At 44.9% G+C, this 20,782-nt stretch overlaps 1 protein-coding gene across 2 annotated transcripts in view; it reads right to left on the reverse strand.

Moving 5' to 3' along the window:
* LLGL2 (LLGL scribble cell polarity complex component 2) overlaps positions 1-20,782 on the reverse strand; it is an 82,361-nt gene that overhangs the window by 8,098 nt on the left and 53,481 nt on the right. For both annotated transcript variants that reach the window (XM_088482555.1, XM_088482554.1), the window contains exons 12-22: positions 13,351-13,418; positions 5,801-5,954; positions 5,514-5,618; positions 4,727-5,016; positions 4,280-4,421; positions 3,898-4,048; positions 2,816-2,932; positions 2,118-2,284; positions 1,778-2,042; positions 957-1,110; positions 795-826 (exon numbers count right to left, since the gene is read on the reverse strand). In XM_088482555.1, coding sequence (XP_088338681.1) covers positions 795-826; positions 957-1,110; positions 1,778-2,042; positions 2,118-2,284; positions 2,816-2,932; positions 3,898-4,048; positions 4,280-4,421; positions 4,727-5,016; positions 5,514-5,618; positions 5,801-5,954; positions 13,351-13,418 — 1,645 coding nt within the window. The remainder of the gene's footprint in view (positions 1-794; positions 827-956; positions 1,111-1,777; positions 2,043-2,117; positions 2,285-2,815; positions 2,933-3,897; positions 4,049-4,279; positions 4,422-4,726; positions 5,017-5,513; positions 5,619-5,800; positions 5,955-13,350; positions 13,419-20,782) is intronic.

A 20,782-nucleotide genomic window follows, 5' to 3' on the forward strand; every position in this document is an offset into this window, starting at 1 on the left:
AGTCTAATAAAGGGGGGCACATAAAATTACTAGTCTAATAAAGGGAATATGTAGGATTACTAGTCAAATAAAGGAGGCACATAGAATTACTACTCTAATAAAGGGTGTACGTAAGATTACTAGTCTAAAAAAGGGGACACATGATTACTAGTCTAATAAAGGAAACACAGGATTAATAGTCTAATAAAGGGGGCACATAAAATTACTAGTCTAATAAAGTGGATATGTAGGATTACTAGTCTAATAAAGGGGATATGTAGGATTACTAGTCTAATAAAGAGAGCACATAATACTATTATTGTACTAAAAGGGGGGCACATAAAATTAAAGGACATATTATTATTAGACTAAAGGGGGCACAGATCATTAAAGCATCCACAGATTATTATTATACTAAAGGTGGTACAGATAAAATTTATTAGACTTAAGGGGCACAGTGCTATGTTTGCACATCTGTGGTTGCAAAATATTAAGTCTTGCCCTTGGCACACCTCTCCAATTGATGACTACATCTATTTTATATCGAATACCACCCCTTCAGTAGGCACCTGCCATTGCATTTCCATGCCCCAGTCAGACACTACATATGCCTTATACTTTAGGCTTGAGGGTCTTACTACAAGCACGAAATTGAGCCCTGTTGGGAGTTTATGTGAGGCTCTTCTCCAGGAATAATTGGTTTGTCCCATAAGAATCATTCACTAGAACAAGGGAATGGCAAGACACTAGTGAAACGTGTGGCCCAATAAATGTGTATACTGCAATAGGAGAGCATTCAGTGATTTCCTCCTTACCATCTGTATCCCCATCACTCCTGCTGGACACCCTGCAAGAAGAAACACTACATTACATTCAGGATTACGGGCAAAGCCTTCTCTGTAATCAATGACTCATATCACTTATTGACGTAATGTCAGTTATTTGTGTCACATTGTCACTTTACTTCGGTTACTTACCTGGATCTTTCATTTTTCCTTTCTGTGCTGCTCCCTCTTTGCGGCTTTCCACTAAATGAGGGCTCAGGGGTATCAACCTTGCATCGAGGCGCAATAAGGCAGCATGTGGACAGAGAGAAACGCTCCATTTCAGAAGGGGAGATGAGGTAGAACCCTGAAGTGAAAAACAGAGTATGAAGCCAATGTCAGGTGGCCACTTTAGCACATTGCAATTTGCTAGGTTCTTACTAAGAGACCACGGAATTCTACAGAAATGATTTTCTCCAACAGTGTAATAAGAAATTTTGGGGTAGATGTATGAAGCAGTGAAAAGAGTGGAGAAGTGTGCTAGTGGAGAAGTTACCCCTGGCAACCAATCAGCATCTGTCAATTTATAGAATGTATTTGATAAAAGCAACCACAAAGCTGATTGGTTGCTATGGGCAACTTCTCCACCGGCACACTTCACTGTTTTCACTACTTCATACATCTACCCCATTGTTCTCCTGAACAAGAGTAGCAATTCTGCTATCATATGGTCACATGGAGCAGAATCGCTGCGAGCAGCTTTTCTGATACACCGAACCAGCGTATAATTCTTTTAGAATTACTAAATTTCCTGGTCAGGAAAGCATAACATTTTAAATCCCTCTAAATGACACGGTCCTAAAAGAATGACAGTAGCAGCACTAGCTACCACCATATCACTGGTAGAAAATATAATATACATCTATTTCTAACTCTACAGCAAAAGATCTGTAGTACCTGCACTTTGTAATAAACCTCTATCAGAGTAGTTGTCAACGGAGCAGGTGTCCACCAGAAAGAAACTTTGTACTCACCTTGTCCGTACTTGGTAAACACACAGGATGCGATTCCACTCACATCCTCCTTTCGGATACAGTCGTACCGCACTTGTGGCTTAAGTTGAGGCAGGGACACCACCTGGATGTCTCCTAGATTCGTAAGAACTGTGAGGTGGTTCTCACTGTGATCCTCTGCCCGGCAGCTACCGAATGTGCACACTGCTGCTTTGCGTACCCGGCACCCTTCAGTGGCTGTCAGTTTCAGCTTTAGCTTGCTGCTCACTTTTGGCAGGGTGAAGACCTGGAAAAGTTATATGTAAGACCAAACATTGTGTAAAAGCAAAAAAAACAACCCACTCACCCAGACTACTCTTACCTTGAACTGTTCCTCAGATATCACCAGCAATTGATGGCTGCCTTGCATATCTGGGCTTTTGGAAAGATCATGAGCAGCTTCAAGAGGTTCTGGAAGGGGAACACTGTGACCATCCAAAATTAGAATCCCCACTACTGGTGCTCGATGCATCAGCTGAATTTCCTTGGCTGAGATAAATAATGAAAAATAGAATATTAAATAAAGCCAAAAATCAATATTCCAAGCACATCCTAGGGAAAGACCAGGGGAGCACAATTCTCTAGGAAAATACAATGAGGCAAAATAACAGATAAGATATTACCGACACTAAAGCTGGGTACACACTGACCGATATATTGGCCGATCAATTGAGTCAGTGTGTACTAGCGATATGTCTGTGAACAATGTCGTTCAGAGATATATCGCGTTGGCTGTGCTGCACAGTCGATGGACGGATATATCTGCAGACATATCTGTCCATCAGCAAGTGTGTACGGTCGATCAGCCCACAACCTGCTCCCCGGCCAGCACAACCCGCTGCTGCCTAGAAGATGATGGTCCCGTCCACCACTCGCCCCTCGGCCAGCGCGACCCGCTGCTGCCTGGAAGATAGTGTCTTCGTTCAGTGTAGATGAACGATCATCATGTACAGATATATCTGCTAGGTGTGTACCCACCTTACGATCTGTACTGAACATCAATCACGAAGTACATCTTACCCTGTGTTGCAGACACTGCCTCCTCCATCCGTCGCTCTGTTGGAGGTACTCGCAAGGAAAAAGCATAGACCGTACCACCATTAGTACCGGCCCATAATGATGGACAGTGTCGGGAGCCTGGCAATATAAATTTATAAAGAACCAAACTTAACATAAGGAGAAATGATAATTAAAGAAAACAATATAGATACGAAAAGTATACAATATTTTAAGCCATAGGAGTTGAATTTTGTTTCACTGTGTAAGCTATATTCAGGTGCACTATTTACACATTGCGCACCTTTCTTTAATTCTAATATGCAAGCCAGCATACCATGAAGGTATAGCTTGCCCCATTAAATATGTTTCCATAGTTCAAATGCTGGGACTGGAGTACCGTTCCCGACCAGAAGGGGGCCCATCCACAGTGGCACTGTGTGGCTTTGATCAATCTCCCCTGCAGTTTGTATTCTCTGTATGCGAAGCTTTGCCAGTTCAAAGATTGCGGTTTAATTATGCTGTCTGCCGCAGTCTGAATATATGGAGTACTGGACTGAACTGCTCAGGAACCTACACGACACTTTGCTAAGACCCCCCCAGGCTGCTTTAAGATGAGAGAGTGAGTGAAATGCTAATAATTACACACTTTTCAATGTCATCATACAAACACAGAGGGCTGACTAACTCCTTATTTCATGTAAGCGGCTGTTGAAAAAGTGATAAAGTATGACAATGTGTGTATAAAGCCAGCCCATCAGCCCCAGAACCTATGTAATTTAAGTGTGCCCTGGTTTTATGGGATTGTGTGACAGTGCGTGGCCCTGACGAAGTTCAAACCAAGGCAAAAACCCAATCCTGGTCAAACTACACAGCCCTGCCAAATTTGGTGGAGCTAAGTACAAAACCCTGGCCATGCATAAAGGACAAACAGACACGCACACACTTTCTCACTTATTAGATAGATGTGATAACTCAAAACAGGAAGAGGCAGAATAGCAATAATAGTGGGAAAGGGTTCCAAACTACAGCCTCGTGTATCATATGTATACCTATTTTAAAGTTAATAAAATGCATTTTTCATTTCCCAATCATGTATAACTTACTGTCACGGAGGAAGGTGTCTGCAAAATACAGTGTGCGCACAAAACCAGTGAAGGAATCTTCTGCTGATCGAGCCTCAATTCTGCGCTGCACAGGTGCCAACTCCATCTCCCGCAGTGCCTCCTGCTCAAAGCGGGCATTTGCCTCGTGCACCTGACAAACACAAACTATAATAGTTTCTCATAGTCTACGTTGCTTAAACATTGCCAAATACCCATTTTGAAAGATGACCCTTTCCACCCAAAGGTACTATAGCTGGAACATATCATGCCCAAAGAGATTCAAGAGACCTCCCAAACCAAATATACTGTGTACTTTACCAAACTACCTCACCACCCAAAGGAGTACCCCCATCCCTGTATCCAAAGTATCTCTGGTTCTCACTTTATTTGTAGCTCCTTCCCTTCGCTTATTGACCTGACTTCTCCGGATACGCCTAAAGGACTGGCGCAAAGATTTCTTCAGTGACTTGACTCGGGATAAAGGACCTTCCAGTGCTAGCTGGTCACTGGCATGTAGCGTGCACCTGTAATTCCAGACATGTTGGTTAGCTGAAAGATTGTTAAAATGGGTAACCTCATTCTGTTCAGGTCTTTAATAAATGTCCTTAGTCTCAGAGGAAGGGATTAAACAGAAAACACAAAAATAATAACTTTTACTTAATTTTATTTACAGAATTGAAAAGGTTAAAGCAATAAACTGCATATTATAGAAATACTTCAGTTTTCAGTTTATGTAAATATTTTACAGGATAAAATATTTAGCTATTGCCCAGCAACATTTACATTTCTTTTGCACAGGATATCTGGACTTTTATTTTGTGGCACTTACTTGACCATCACTTGACGTCTCTGCTGAAAATCATATACGCCAAAGCCATGACTGGTGCCAAATGCCAATAACCTCCATTCAGAGTGCAGCGCCAAGGAAGTGACTGCAGCAGGAGGTTGACACTGTACCAAGGAGAAAGGTTGAAACCCAGGAGGAAAACGCACTGGGTCATGTCGTGCGTAAAGTCGCTCGTGGCCTTTCCAGCGGTATTCCTGCTCTTGCAACAGGTCAACCAGGATTTGCTCTACCACTTGTTGTGTTGATTCATCATTCAGCTCCAGGACAAGAATCTTCAGTATTTTGGATGGTAAGAGAGAATTTTGCATTTAAAAGCAGGTTTACATTAGGGAAAATAGAAAATCAAAGCGAAAACCACAACGAAACGAGCATCATATTCTGTCATTTATATTTACATGGTGCAATTTTTTGCACGATGTGGACGATTTCGATCAATAGAAACGATCAATCGTGCACATCGTGGGTTGATTGTGTGTTTACGATGTCGATGCGTGTCCCCGCTGTCGTATAGCTGGATCGTAGATCTTACCGCAAAACCGTAAGATTGCAATCTACTGTGTACAATGTGATACACATGTATGCATTGTATCATATGATTGTAACGATCAATCGTACACCATTTGACCACATCGTATAGAGAATTTCAAGGGAAATCAAACACATCTTACGTCAGAAAATCGCACCATGTTCGCACCCTTGTTCTATAATTCTAAGTATTATAATAAAACATGCAAAACAAGCTATGTGGCTGGTGCTTAAAATCACTGACCTGTCCAGCAGTTCCAGCAACAGACAAGTAGCCACTGTATTTACACAGGTAAATCTTCTGAATTCCCAAACGGGGATCATCACTGTAAGGGTCAAAAGAGCCCACCTGTAAGGAACCAAACAGAAAATACAACAACAGTTGTACAACATGCATGTAGGGAACAGACATAAGTTGGCAACTGGTAAGGTGGGTCGCAAGCAATGTACGGATTTTATTCTACAAGGCTACGTTTGATGTGTTTTTGAGAGGTTGAAATAAGTAAAATAAACAAGAACTTTAGCACTCACTTTCCTCAGCGGGGGCCACTCTTCCTCACCATGGGAGTTAAGGTTATCATTGGGATCAGTGTCTGTCTGAAAGACCCCCACTGTGCTCATTTTGTACATCAGCTGGAGGCAAATCCCAGAGGCATCCCAGAAACGCACAGTGCCGTCCTCATGCCTGAGAAGGTGGTAGTTTTAATTAGATTCACGCAGAAAAAATAAAATGCAGATGCACACTCTAAGCACTAAGAATAGTAATAAACAAAACACTTATAATAAACACTAACAATCACTTACAGTGGCGTAAATTCATAACGGAGGCAAGTTATAATTTGGTGCCCCACCCCCATCACAGCCGCTGACACTGTAATGTAGCAATTTGTTATAGAGCGGCAGGCTGTAGAGCAGCAGCTGATGGTCTGACACGGACTCTCCACTAGTGTATGGTGGCTTCTCAGGTGCCGGGAAGGGGTGCCATGTATTGGACGGCCGTGATGGTACACTCTGGGTACATAGTTGCAGCCCTAAGTGGGGTGAATATGTTGTGGACAATGGGAGGAGGTGCCCCTTCAGGGCTGGAGCCCGGCGGCTATGTCTTCCATAGCTTTGCCCCTGAGCACTTACTGTCTGGTGATCACATGGCAATGCTACCCTGCTCTACAGAAAACATGTTTTCTGTATATGGCTGGATGGGCACTACGTCCCTCATCATGTCCATAATTGCTGCTGCAACCATGCGAATAGTCCTCTAATTCAAATGAAGCAGCACCCTAGTAGCTATTCTCTTGTGATCACCAAAGAATATTACCCAGCACTACAGAATTTTTTCCCTATAGATAGGGGAGCACATTGTTCCACATCTGCGTCACACTGGCCCGCACACATGTAGGGGAAACTTTGTTTGAAAGAGATGTCTCCTCATTCAAATGGTGTTTCCCCTTAGTAATCTAGTTATTGTATGATGATCACCTAACTTAGGGAGGAATTTAATTCAATGTGATTAAGAATAGCCAAGGGAGGGAGCTCCCGAAGCTATTCAATTTACAGCGCTGCTTGAGCGGGCTAAAGGATTTCTTCTAGTAACCCCCACATCCCCCCCCCCCTCCCCAGGGGATGCAAGGATAAATCCAACAAAAGTGCCGGGCATGCAGCTGTTAGCCAGCCCAGCGTGACACTAACAGCCTCGCGGCCGGCACTTTAGTCGAAGGATGCCGATTCTCACGACTAAACACCCAGGTTAAGTCGCGATAGCCAGCATTCTCTGACTTAACCAATTATTGACTGTTCAAACAGAGCGGTGTATTGAACAGCTCCGGGAGCTCCCTCCCGCGGCTATTCATCATCGCATTGAACTGAATTCCCTCCAATAACTTAAAACAGTACATAAAAAAAATTCTGATATTGATATTGGAATGTGAAGATCGTGTACGTAAATAAAAATTAAAATTCTCTGTGGCAAAGGGGTTTACATATGGATATTTGTTCAATAGACTGGACAAATTTTCTTAGAAGGAAAAGTAAAAAAAAAAAAAAAAAAAAGAAAAAAGGAGAAAAGAAGAGATCTGTATTTATACATAACTACTCTGCACAAAGGAATAGAGGGAACAATGAAGAAAAAAAAAAAAAAAAAAAAAATTATTAGACCAACCAACTGTACTCAGCCCAATGTACACTGATAAAATCCTCAATATGTATTTCTCCTTCATCCACTAGGGGACACTGGAGTTCAAGACAGTGGGGTATAGACGGTGGTAGAGCAGAGCCTGGCACTTTAAATAATTCTGAAGTGTGACTGGCTCCTCCCCCTCTATGCCCCATCAGCCCCAGTTTTTAGAATGTGCCCGAGAGAGCCGGTCACATAGGGCTGAGCTCCAGCCCACACTTAGTATTTTTTCTTTTATTTCAACTTTATTTTAATTTCTAGCTTTCACAAAGCATTGAGGACAGGCTGACAGAGTACTGCGTCTGTCAGCCTGCTACATGGAGGCATCAGGAGACCCGCCACCACTAAAAAGAGTGTGTGTCGGAGTCCCAGGCACCCTGGCAGTAGCTCAGGGAGGACACGCCACAGCTTAATATAGAGGCTGTGTCCGTGCTTCCGAATGCCTAGCCGCAGCCCTGATGCCAGCAGTGGTACGTATAGCTCTGTTCCCCTTATGGGGAACGGAGTTTAATCTGCGGCCCCTCTGCCCCCTCCCAGGCTCAGGTGGTATATACTGTAGTATAACCCCTCCTGGAATCCTGTTATAATGCCGCTAGCGTTATTACAAGGGGCGGAGGTACCGCGCATAGAGCGCGGATACATGTACAGGGAGACTGTTCAGACAGTCTGTAATGTTGCTGCCTAGCAGCATGCCTGATCCCTGCACGATGAGCGCGGTGTTACTTTATAGAGCCTGACAGCGCTCTGTTTGCTGCTCTCACGAGAGCCGAATCCTCCCTCTGCTATATCCCCACGGGGAGGGAGCCTGCCGCGACCCGCTACTCCCATAAGGGAGTCTACATTGCGCAGCAGCGCGGCTGTTCCCTGCCGCGCTGGCGCTTGAAGAAGCACTGGCGCTGGCTTCTGCAGGGGGAGGAGCACAGCCGCCGGAGAGCGATGCTGTTATTCACAGCGCTCTCGGCTGCTGGTTGCGGCGCCGGAGATTGCACCGGCGCTGGCTACAATTGGCCGCATGGCGGGGCTTAGGGAGCTGCTCAGCGCGGCTGTTCCCTGCTGCGCTGGTGCTTGTAGAAGCGCTGGCTTCTGCACACAGCCGCCGGAGAGCGAGGCTGTTATTCACAGCGCTCTCGGCTGCTGGTTGCGGCGCCGGTGCTTGTATGAAGATGCACCGGCGCTGGCTATTACGTTCCCGCTCCCCCACTCGCATTATGCCTGTATACCAGCCATTGTTTGCGCCCCGCCCGCTTATTGATAGGGGTGGTCTAGTCCATGCTGGCGTGCACAGATGCCGCCATTACCTCCAGCGAGTATTCTAAAACAGCATATGCACCTGCCTTAAAAGGAGCCGGGGCTTATTGCCAGCATCTCCTGCATCCTCACTCTGGAGTTCTGTGGGGGGTGCAACCCTTAACAGGGTTGTGGGTTTTATTCCCAGTACGTCCCTAACTGTTTGGAGTTTGTATGTTCTCCCTGTGCTTGCATATGGCCTCTTCCGTTTTTTTTTTTTCTTTACTTAAACCTACAGCACCTGGTCTTATTAGGTTTAACGGCACAACTGTGGAGTTTGTAATTTAACCTGCAGTCTTTATATAGATTCTGGCTCTGCCTCATCTCTGTTATATTGCACGTCGGTAGTTCCCCTACGGAACTGGGCAGTGTACTGGTTTAATATTATATTTAAAAAAAAAAAAAAAATGAAGCACAGGGAGGAACATGCCACAGCCTAATATAGAGGTTGTGTCCACGCCACTTTGCCCACCACATATATATCAGCGCCTACGGCCACACGCCCGATCTCGTCTGATCTTGGACGTTAAGCAGCGCCAGGCCTGGTTAGTACTTGGATGGGAGACCGCCTGGGTATACCAGGTGCGGCAGGCTTATTACATTGAACATCTGGGGCAAATATGCTTGATGTGTAACAGAATAATGCAGTGTGTTTCTTCCATCTATAGCTGCCAGAGATCACTCTGCCTAAATGTGTATAGTATGCATAGTCGGGCCACTGTTCTGGCTGCTGCCAGAAATTACGGTTATTGCATATCTTTAACTCAAGGTTACAAAAAGGGTGCGTCCCATCCTCAGGCTTATGCCTCACATTGGCTCACCTTAAGAATGAGCCGTACTCTTCTCATGCATATATGTGGCTGCACATATGTTAAATCTCAACAGCCTTCGGTGCTTACCTTAGAAGGTATGCATCTATATGGATTTATATCTTATGTATTCCTTTCGGCAGCACACACAACACGAAGTAGTAACATATGGCCGTTGTGGTGGTTGGCATTGCTGTCTAGCATCACTGAGGTCATCTTTTGATTTCCATCATCTGGAGCCAGAAGGGCACACCTGATAAGGCGAGTACACCGGTAACGGAAGGGTCCCAGGATGGCAATCAGTCTGGGATAGTTCGTTGCTAACATTTCCTGCCCCAACGCCGTAGCAGAATGACAGCCACGCGCGGCACATGAGCAGTCTCCCTGCGTGGAGGTAAGCCACATGTATGTATATACTTGTATTTTAAACTAAACCCGGCGTTAAGACCTGGGGCTCAGTTCCTTCCATGGCTCTAAACTATTGCCCATGTTATATTTTTCAAATTATATCGTCACCTACTAATCTTGTATGTAGGTACGCGTAGGCATGTGGGGATTTGTGTATGTATGTATATATATATATATATATATATATATATATATATATATATATATTTGCTTCTTATCCTTACCATTAAAGCAGGGGTAGGATATGTTCTTCTCAGTTTTATGTCTGATACCTAGCATATTTAAAGAGGATGCTGCGACGAGAGGCTGGACTCTCCTGATCCGGTAGTTTGTTCTATAACTCCGCTTACACCATCTCTCCCAAGGGATTGGGTGGTGTGTGTGTATATGTATATAATTATGGATATGTGTAGGTATGCCTATACTTCCACAATCATTAAGGTACATATTATTCCACGTCTGGAAAGCTGCCAGGGTTTACCAGAAGCTGTCTGTTATATCCATACATATTATATGGTGGCTCTATAGACTAGAGTCATGTTCTGCAGCTTACATAGGATAGTCACAGGCTCCTACGGCATTGCTTCTAGTATGGACTCTATACATGTCCTGGGGCCTTCCTGTATGTCCACACATGTATATGTACTTACACCCGCCTCGGGTTATAGTCCTGTTTCCATCAGTCTATATCTACGGCGTCCACTTCGGGGGACCTATTAATTACAACTACACTCTAGGGCGCACTTAGTAACCAACTTGTAAGACACTAGGAATGCAGTGTGTGTATATATAGATATAGCATGCTGATCTCCTATTGCGGGATATATATATGTGTGTGTGTGTATATGTATGTAGCGTGCTGATCTCCTGGTGCAGGAGTTTGACAACTGACTTACTATGTCGGTACTAACTCTTCCTTTCAAAGAGTTTGCCTTTTCATGCAGCTATGTTTATGTGTGTGTATGTGTATATATACTGATATATTCCCGTTCCTTGTATGAATTTTCCTAATAATTGGAGAAATCTGTTTTTGGCCCTGACTGGCGTTATCACTACATATATATATCTCTTCTTACTTGGGATAATTAACGCATTCTATGTCTATGTACAGGTACCTTTCCCAGTATCGATTCTGGTACTTTATATTATTGTCTTGTCGCATATCTCAATAAAATGGGTATCTGATGGTCCCTTGGGTACATTTCCTATCAGTACATAGAGAATCCAGGATCTATTCCATCCTCATGGCTTATTTAGTTAATTTACATGAGGACTAGGGCCACCCGCCGATATAGGCAGGGTCTGGCCTGGGTTGTATCAGATTGTGGGCGTAATACACACTTCACCATTATAAGTGTTAATGTAAGGATACACTAGCAGACCGTTTTTGGGGTATGTGTAATCTCTATATGGATACATATCCCTAATGGAACAGGCTCAGGTATAGCGTCCTGTTGTACGGCCTTCTTGTCTCCACTAACAATTTGCTAGTTTCTACAGTATTTTCTTCTGCAGCATCTCCAGACTGAAGTCCGTGCTGTAGAGCATTGATCTTTGCCCACTGAGGCTACTCTCTGTACCTGTCGTGGTGGGTTGCTGTGAGATGAATAAGGTCAGTGACATTCTACATAGCGTCCAGAGGGCTTCTGGTCGCTCACAGGTAAGCGTGCTTACCCCACTAATACCTCGGAAGATGCTTCCTTTTCATGCATCCTGACATAGCTGTTATTCTATCTTACGCACCCTAGCTGCTGTCCTAGCAGCCTTCAGTTCTTTTAAATCAGTTGGCTGTACACTTTAGAGCTTTCCTGGTGTGTAGGTGCATAGTTGTAACATTGAGATTTGTGACCCTATTCTACTGGAATCTGTTGGGTTTATGGACTGAAGCGCATCTATGGGCTAATGCACATTTTTACTATAAAGTGTGACAGTCTCTATGTTCCATACAGGGGGCCTGGTTTGTTTCCTGTTCAGTATCTGTTGATAAATTCAGCACACTGACAGGTACCTGAATGGTACCTTCATAGTTGTCCTAGTGCTTTAGCCTTGCGGATGGGATACTTCCCTATATTGGTAACTCTCCCTGGGTGGAGGTGGCATCCGTGCTCTTTTTCTGCTAAGGGTATCCTGGGTGTTTTCATACTATGTTCAGGCCAGTAGTTGGTACTGATTACACTCTACCATCATGTAGGAAGTTGTCTGCTGTTTGACAGGAGGGGTGGTACTGCCGTCTGACCCACTGGAAGGAATTGTAGTCTCAATCCTCTCGTATCCGCCTCATGCCCAGTGGGATCGCCACTCGTTGACAACTTCTATGGTCTAAACCTTCCACTGGTTACCAACCCTTTAGTAGTTGGACCTCGAGAATGGTTCAGGGCGACTGTTAGGTCGTGACTCTTGCCTCCTTGTTTGCTTGGTTAGGAGTCTGTGGACGGGTTCAGCTCCGTCTCTGTATATTGGTATCATTATACTTTTATCTATATGATTGATGTCCCGCAGTGCTGGGATTCTGCTGTCTGAGACTGTTGCAGCTTCCTGTAGTTGTCGCTGGTACGGTTTTCTCGAGTTTTGTTCTCATGTTACTGCCATTCTATGGATTCTAGTTGGGGTTTTTCTGCTCCCAGCGGTCTTGCTTGGTCTGTTTTTGGCTGAGCTTACGGTGTTCTGATGCTTCTCATCTGCTGCTACTCTCTAGCCGTATTCCATTGAATTTACGCTGTAAGTTGTGGAATGTCTGTGACTGTTCAGCAAGGAGCTCTGATTGTCTCCTGGCTCTACGACATGCCTCCAGTCTTGGGCTGTCCCTGTTTCGGTTGGCCGAAAGGTCGGCAAGTTCTCCGCGCTTCCCACCCGGGAGGTTGGCTTTGGGACGTCCCCACTGTCTTGAACTCCAGTGTCCCCTAGTGGATGAAGGAGAAAACAGGATTTTGGTACTTACCGATAAATCCCTTTCTCCGATTCCACAGGTGACACTGGACGCCCGCCCAGCGCTGCGTTCCTGCCGTTTTGTTGGGTCCTTATCTAGTTGTGTGACTGCATGTGTTCCCTGCAGTGGGTTCCTCTGTTCTCCTTCAGTCGGTATTGTTCCGTTCTGTGGTCTTCTCCTTACCGTCTCCTCTCGGGCTCAGTTCTTAAAACTGGGGCTGATGGGGCATAGAGGGGGAGGAGCCAGTCACACTTCAGAATTATTTAAAGTGCCAGGCTCTGCTCTACCACCGTCTATACCCCACTGTCTTGAACTCCAGTGTCCTCTGTGGAATCGGAGAAAGGGATTTATCGGTAAGTACCAAAATCCTGTTTTCTTTTTAAGACAATTGACAGAAATAATGCAGGACTGACATGCCAATACTTTTAAAGATATTGCCCAAACATATGCCATTTCACAATATTCTTACAAAGGCACTCACCCTGTCAGCAGCAAATCCCTTTGTGGTGGAGCTGGAGCCAAATTCACACCTCCATCAATTGGCCAAGGCTGTGGTAAGGTTAAACAGAACATTGAGAGAACAGAACAATAAAGAGTACAGCACCAATCGACTGTCAATACCAAATAGTATCAAATACCAAAATATAGGTGATAACCAGGTCTACAGGTAAGAGCCAGGGCATTAAAACCAATAGGGGGAGGGAAAATGGGCAAAGAAAACACAAGCTCAACAGAGGGGATTTCTAAATAGAATAATCTACATTTTGTATTGAAATATTAACCAGTCTATCAGAGATTAGCCCCAAAATTAGGAGTAATTTATATTTCAAACAATCTCATCATTATTTATATGTATTTATATATATTATTTATTTATATGCTGCAGATATAATATATATATATATATATATATATATAATCATCTTAAAATCAATTTAATATGTATCCATATTAGAAGAACTAGACTAAAACAATGGTTCTCAAACAGATTAGTTCCATAGCAGCTAGAGTGCCCAGTTAGCCTACTTCTGGCCTAGTTTAAGGGCCACACTGCATTTTTCTAACCTTTTTACATGCAAACCTAGAATACAGTAATGTTCTCTGTACAAATGAAATACTGTTAAACACACTATAAATGTAGTAATGTATGCTCAACCCATTTATTTTAGTTTTTACTAACCACAAACTGTAAAAGCAGGACTCAATCCAACTGAATTTAAAAAGGATTAAAATAATTCAAGTGTCTTTAGTTTTAACCAAGCAGCTAATGTGATCAGGGGGTTGGGACACATGAGAAGGGAAGAATGGTGAGGAGCATATGTGACCAAGGGAATGTTCCCCCACATATGTGAAGAGCCCAGCCCATGAGTACTTTTCTTGCATAGAGTGGACCTGCATATACAGTATTTTCAAATGAATAAAAACCATTGACAGCCTTTCTTCTGACCTAATGTAACAACCTTAAATTTAAGAAAATTGACCATAAAAAAAAATTAAATAAAACATTTTTGTTTTGTTAAAATCCTTCTCTCTGATCCTATGGGACACTGGGTATTGGAGGTGGCACAAGGTGCCTGTGTACTTAGAAAACAAAACCATTGCAGCTCATTCCCTTCCCCCACCATGCCACAATAGGCAAAGCTGACCTTAGTTAATAACTGACCAAGCCCAGAGTTGGAGTAAACAAAATAATATTTGTTTTGTTGTGTTGTCACACAACAAAACAAATAAAAAAAAAAAGTGTAAACATGAACACCACAATAACAGAAAAGGAACCCTGAATAGAAGTGTGTGCGGGAGTCCAGTGTCCCTCATGGAATAGGAAAAAAGGGTTTAAGAGCTAAAAACAAAAGTGCTATGATCTTCTTCCTATAGGGAACACTGTATATATTGGTGACATTCCAAAGCTGTCCTTATTGGAGGAAATGCTCCCAAATTACAGCCAAAATTTGGATCTCTGACGCAAAGGTATCAAAATGTCAGAAATGTACAGAGGACGAGGTGGCCACTCTGCAGAGTTCTTCAGCAGAAGCCCCATGATTTGCCACCCACAAAGACCCCACAGACCTGGCTAAGTGGCCACGTATATTTTCAGAGATGGGCTAACCTATTGCAATGTAAGCCTGGCTTTGATGTCCTGATCCAAGGTTGTTCTTCAATAAACGCATCTTCATTATAAATGTGAGTGCTTGTCTGTACTTTTAACCAGATGTTCTCCCTTTGTTCTCAGAATGACTGCAGTTACCGCTGTTAACTTTGAAAATACTCTCAGGGCAATATAAAGTCTGAAATGAGGAGCTGAGGACTGAAAATGGTCAACCCTCACCACAAACTTCAGAAGGCTCTGATGGTCCTCCCAGATAGGTACATGCAGATAAAAGGGGATTTTTGTATTACCTGTTAAATCCTTGTTTCTGAGTCCATGGGGGACCACTGGGACCATGGGTATAGGTGGAGCTGCAGGAGGTTGGGCACCAAAGAGTTAACTTCTTTGGAAGCAACACATGTTCCTCCTCCCCTATACCCCACCTAAAGCCCGGGAAGCCACTTAATCTTAGCAAGCCCAAGGAACAGCAACGGAGGAGAGGAGAAGACCGGCACACATGCACGTACAACCAAACACACAAACTGAGACCGGGTGCTGGAACGGGAAAACCCCCAGCCAGCCAATGAGGAACAGATTTCAGGAAAAACCTGCCCCCCCTCCCTTTGGGTAGGTGGCCAACAGAAGTTTGGAGGGTGGCTGCATTGCCAACATCAATTGGAAACCCGGTGAAAAAAAAAAAAATTAACCGGAGGGCGTTCCTGAAATGTTAAGGAGTACACACGGGATATGATGCCTCTTACCCAGGCGTCTGATGTTTCCAACCATATGTCAGCAAAGCGAAGATGACAGCCCGTAATGCCACCGGTTTATCGGCTGGTTTAGGAGGCTGGCGATAACCGGACTGGTTCTGATGGCTTCTGGACTTTGAGTTGTGGAGGAAGAGCCCGGAGCTCTGGAAGAGGGCTGGCCTCTGGTCTTTCCCTTTTGGCAAAAGGAAAAATCTTTGGCCTTCAGATCTGCCAAGGTAAGGAAAGCGGTTTTAGAAGCCGCTACAGTGGTGAGGATTTTATCCAATTCAGGACCAGAGAACCTCACCAGAAAAACTGATGGATAGCCTCCAGTGTCTTCTTGGACTCGCTGTCTGCTCGCCAAGTGCGAAGCCATAATGCACATCTACCTGCCACTGAGGAAGACGAGACTTGAGGATAGAATGCCCGAATCAATGCTGGCCACGTCCAAATACGTTCTGGCATCCCTGATATTATCCACAATGGAAAGGAGGTCCGAGTGACGAGCTCCTGAACGGAGTCCATCCTTTAGGGCCAAAGCAAGAGCAGGACGCAAAGCCGCCCTCGCATTGGCAGAAATGGACTTAAGGTTTTCCAATATTCTGTCCGTGCATTCCTTGAGAGAGGCCACATTGGGAATGGGCAGTGTGGTTGACTTCATTAATCGTGCATTGTGTGCATCTACTGAGGAGGGAGAAGATTCCCATCTTTTCCCCTGGAGGAAAAGGATAAAAGATTGAGATCCGTCTGGACATAAAGAATTTCTCCTTAAGATGCGACCAGGCTTCCGTCAGAATATCCACCAGCTGAGTAGATGGAGGGAAAACGGTCTGTTCCATATTCGTACGTTTTAAGAGGGGTGCCTCAGATGCTGGAGAGGCATCCATAACCTTGATGAGCAAGAGCGACTTAACTGCCTTTATCAAAGCCTCTAAATTGACCTGTGCTAAGTACTCGTCTTGAGAAAAGGAGGATTCGACAACTGGGACAACTCACCTTCCTTCCCCAAGGAGTTGTCAGCATGGGAGGCAAAGCCCGAGTGAAGATGCGTATAACCCTCAAGTCGGGTTGTTTTGTGTTTATTCGAGGGCTCTAGCATATGATGTAGGCAGCTGGAAACCTGAATCCAAGCAGGATCGGAGAGGGCCAGCTGTAGATCCACGAAAGTCTAAGAAGAGGTTAATTTGCTGTCCCTCGGAGGCCACTGATGAGGCGCCAGCTGAGCTGCCAATTCTTGCATGGGAAGCAACAGAGAGAACACCCACACAGTTTCTTGTGGGGGGGGGGACGACGACAAATCACCTCATCCAGTATCTCCACAGAACAGATACCAGTGTGATGCTGAGCGGAGTATGAAACATTTTCCTTACAGGCTTTGAAGGCATAAGCGCACAGCACAGGAGAGTCCATTTCCTGGGACGTCTTTGAAGAGGTACCCTTGGAGGACATTCTGCTGCAAAAGAACTGCACACAGACGCACAGTAAATAAACTAAGTGGCATGTGGGGGGCTAGAGCACTGACCACAAATAAAGAAATAAGTGGTCTAGTAATAGTAGCGACTACTAATAAACAAATAAGTAGGCACTGAGAAAAATACAATTTCCCGACTACTGAATAAAATATGTAAGCAGTAAATAAAAAAAATTAAGCAATGGGTGTTTTAGGCAGAAAAGATCAATACAGAGAAGTATTAGAAAAGTAACACATCAGTCTATATGAAACTAAACTAACAGTGTCTGGGACTCCTCCCTCTCCTTCAAACCACACATTCAGCTCCTCACACAGTCCTGCCATTTCCATCTCAAAAATATTTCCAAGATCAGACCCTTTCTCACTCAGGATGCTAATAAAACCCTCATCCACTAACTTGTCACCTCCCGATTGGACTATTGTAACCTCCTATCTGGCCTCCCTGACTCCCATCTCTTTGCACTCCATTCTGTCTTCAATCCTGCTGCTCAGGTAATCTTCTCCAAATGTTCTACATCTGCCTTCCCCCCTCGGGCTCCCCTTCAGAACCCACTTCACAAGGTTCTTACACTCACTTACAAAGCCCTCACCAATTCCTCACCCACTTACATCTCTGACCTCATCTACCTTCACACTCCCGACCGCCCTCTTTGCTCAACAAATGCACGCCGCCACTCCTGCCAACTAATTACTCCCTCCCACTCCAGCATCCAATATTTTGCCCGTGCTGCTCCCTACAAGACCCTCCACCGCCTTACAAATCTTGAAACTGGCTCTGCAGATCCACTACTTCATCAAAGCCTTCCAGCTCTCATCCTAACCCGCTGTTACATGCTCCTTCCGCTCTGTCTACCCCAACTGTGTCACGCTTGTTTGTCTGCCTCTCCACAATAGAATGTAAGCTCTCGGGGAGGCATGGCTTGGCCGGGAATTAGGGGGGTGGTGCTTCACCTCAGCTCCTGCTACCCCGGGCTAAATACAGTGTGTTTCGGGGGGATTCCCACCCTCCACGCATGTTACCTGCTTCCCGGAGTTCCCCTTCAGCTGACCTCAACAGCTACCGGCGCCAGATTTCCCTGCCGGGGCCTACCTCCAAGGGCAAGCCGCAGCCTCAATAAGCGGCTCCTCCCCTCGCCATGAATCCTACTCTCCCAATACCGCCCGCTTTCTGAAGGGAGCGCTAAGGGCCAGGCGCTCTGGCTGCTGCTGCCTCCTGTTGCTTCGGGTGCCTGTGCTCGATGGAACAGGCAGCCCCAGCCACTAAGAGCCGAAGCCCTCGACTCGCGGGTGCACATGCCAGCCATCTTTGCTGCACATCAGAGGGACAGTTTGTCCCTCTGATGTGTTCTCTCTACTACTACCTACCGACAATCTCCAAGGTTCACTCTTGTCCCCCCAGAAGCCCTGTATAGACACTAAGGTGGGTCAGCACGGTGATACACAGCACTGTGGACATCTGACATAAAAAAAAAAAATCAAGATCAATGTGCCGTGACCTTAACTACAGTGAGGAGAATTCCCTTCAACACTGATGTCATTCTACAGCTTGTCTACTTACAGAGCAGTGAGGAAGTTCTCCATGTTTTATCTCTGAGCACCTCGTTGATATTCCACCAAAGACTTATCACTGGTGACTGTCCTTTAACATTTTGAGTGACTGGAGCTCCACCTGGTAGTTGACTGCTGTAATTGTTCCAGACAACTCACTGGATATTTGGTTATTTGCCATCTGGACCTACCTTTTATTCCACATGCTATTCTTCACACCTCGCTGATGTCCAATTTCTCTCCTAGTAAGCCTGGTCAAAGACCGAATTTATATAATTTGTTTGCCCTGGTTCAAAAGTAGAGAGAGTCTCTACCCATTTGTTACCCACACTCAATACTTGAGACTACACTGTTACGCCCATTGATGCGGGCCTAGCTGCTTTTTTTGGGGGGGAAGGTGGCAAATGCATCCCTGGTGGCTTTGCACTCTACCCAGGCAACTTGTCACGGATACCTAGTCTTACTCCTACTTGCTGCTCTGTTATCTAGTATCTTGTTTACATTGGCTCCTTGGTGAAAGGTGAGCAGAGCTCCCACAGGAACAGGAGGAAATCCCAAAGGCAAGACTCTACTCATAACATAGATACCCCATCATCCTCTATTATGCATCATTTTCTCCTCCCGCAGGGATTGGCACCTGCAGCGGACATATCAGCCCCCTCCACACTTGGTTTCTCTCAGGCTTCCCTGTTACAGAAGTCGGGTGGGATTTCTCATCTTGAATATGCTCCGCTCCATGCCAACGAAACAGGACTTTGAGCAGTTAGAAAGCAGACTTTGTGACACTGTCCGATCAGAGATTGCCTCTATCCAATCAGAGCTGTCCCAAGCTTGGCAATAGGTTGGTCTCCCTGGAGGAATTTACTTCAGGCTGCTGACTTTCAACAACTCCATGACCGTTTGGACGATTTGGACAACCACAGAAGACGGAATAACCTGCGGATCAGGGGAGTTTCGGAGGACATTCCGCCTCAAGGCTTTATCGATTTCCTCACCAGGGCCTTTAACGAGCTCCTAGGTCAAGATCTCAACTCTCCAATTGATTTTGATAGGGTTCATCGTGCCTTGAGGCCTAGAGATGCCCCCTCAGATATATAATTTGCCATCTCCACCATTTTTCCCAGAAGGAGGACATTCTTCGCACAGTCCGTCAGAAAGATGTTATTGATGTGGATGATCAGCGTATCCAGATCTTCCAGGATTTGCCCTAGTCGACCCTACAGAAAACGTAGAGCTCTTCAGCCTTTAACTACTGAACTTCGCAAGCTGGGGATAAAATACAGGTGGGGCTTTCCTTTCAGCCTCCAAGTCTCGCACAACGGCAAGGTGCACACCTTCAAGGACTCAGACGGTCTTGCTTTCTTTTGTTCAGAATTGGGTCTACCGTTGATTCCCTAACGGACTGGCAAAAGCCTCTGCTGTTTTTCTTTCCACAGGAACTTTCTCATCCCAATAAAGGCTGGCAGATGGTGCACCATAACCCGAAGCCTCCCAGGACCTCACGTGCTCTCGGGTTCCCTGCTCAGAAGTGATTGATCTCCTACGGGCAATTTTGCAGGTGTCCCTTCTCGCTAGAGAGTCTTGAATATTACTCCCGGATTCAGGTCAGGGTGGACTCACTCCATTTTCCTCCCCTCTCTCAGGTCTAGTCTTTCACTTTGGGGACAACAATCTGTTAACCCTGGATTAGCTTTTTCTCCATTATGTTTTGTGTTTTTTTTACTGACGGTTGCATTACATTATCCGGCTATATATGTTGTCGAAAGCGACATGCTATTTTAATCCAATGACGTTGCTGTTATGTAATGTTATTTATCTGTTTAACCTTATGTTTATTTACCATGGGTAGCCTGTTAAGTTACTGTATGTCACGGAAAAACTATTTTGCATCAGCATGGGCATAACTGCACACGATATTGCGTTAATAGAAACCTGCAACTTTCCCTTATAAATTGGTCTGTAGCATCCTTTGTATATGGATAGGTGACAAAACCCTGTGTTGGTATAAACGTGGAATGTTCCCTTGTAAATTGGTGTGTAGCATTCTTTGTATGTGCAT

Source organism: Taudactylus pleione, unplaced genomic scaffold (genome assembly GCF_031769625.1).
Source record: "Taudactylus pleione unplaced genomic scaffold, aTauple2 ptg000290l, whole genome shotgun sequence".
NCBI classification, from domain to species: domain Eukaryota; kingdom Metazoa; phylum Chordata; class Amphibia; order Anura; family Myobatrachidae; genus Taudactylus; species Taudactylus pleione.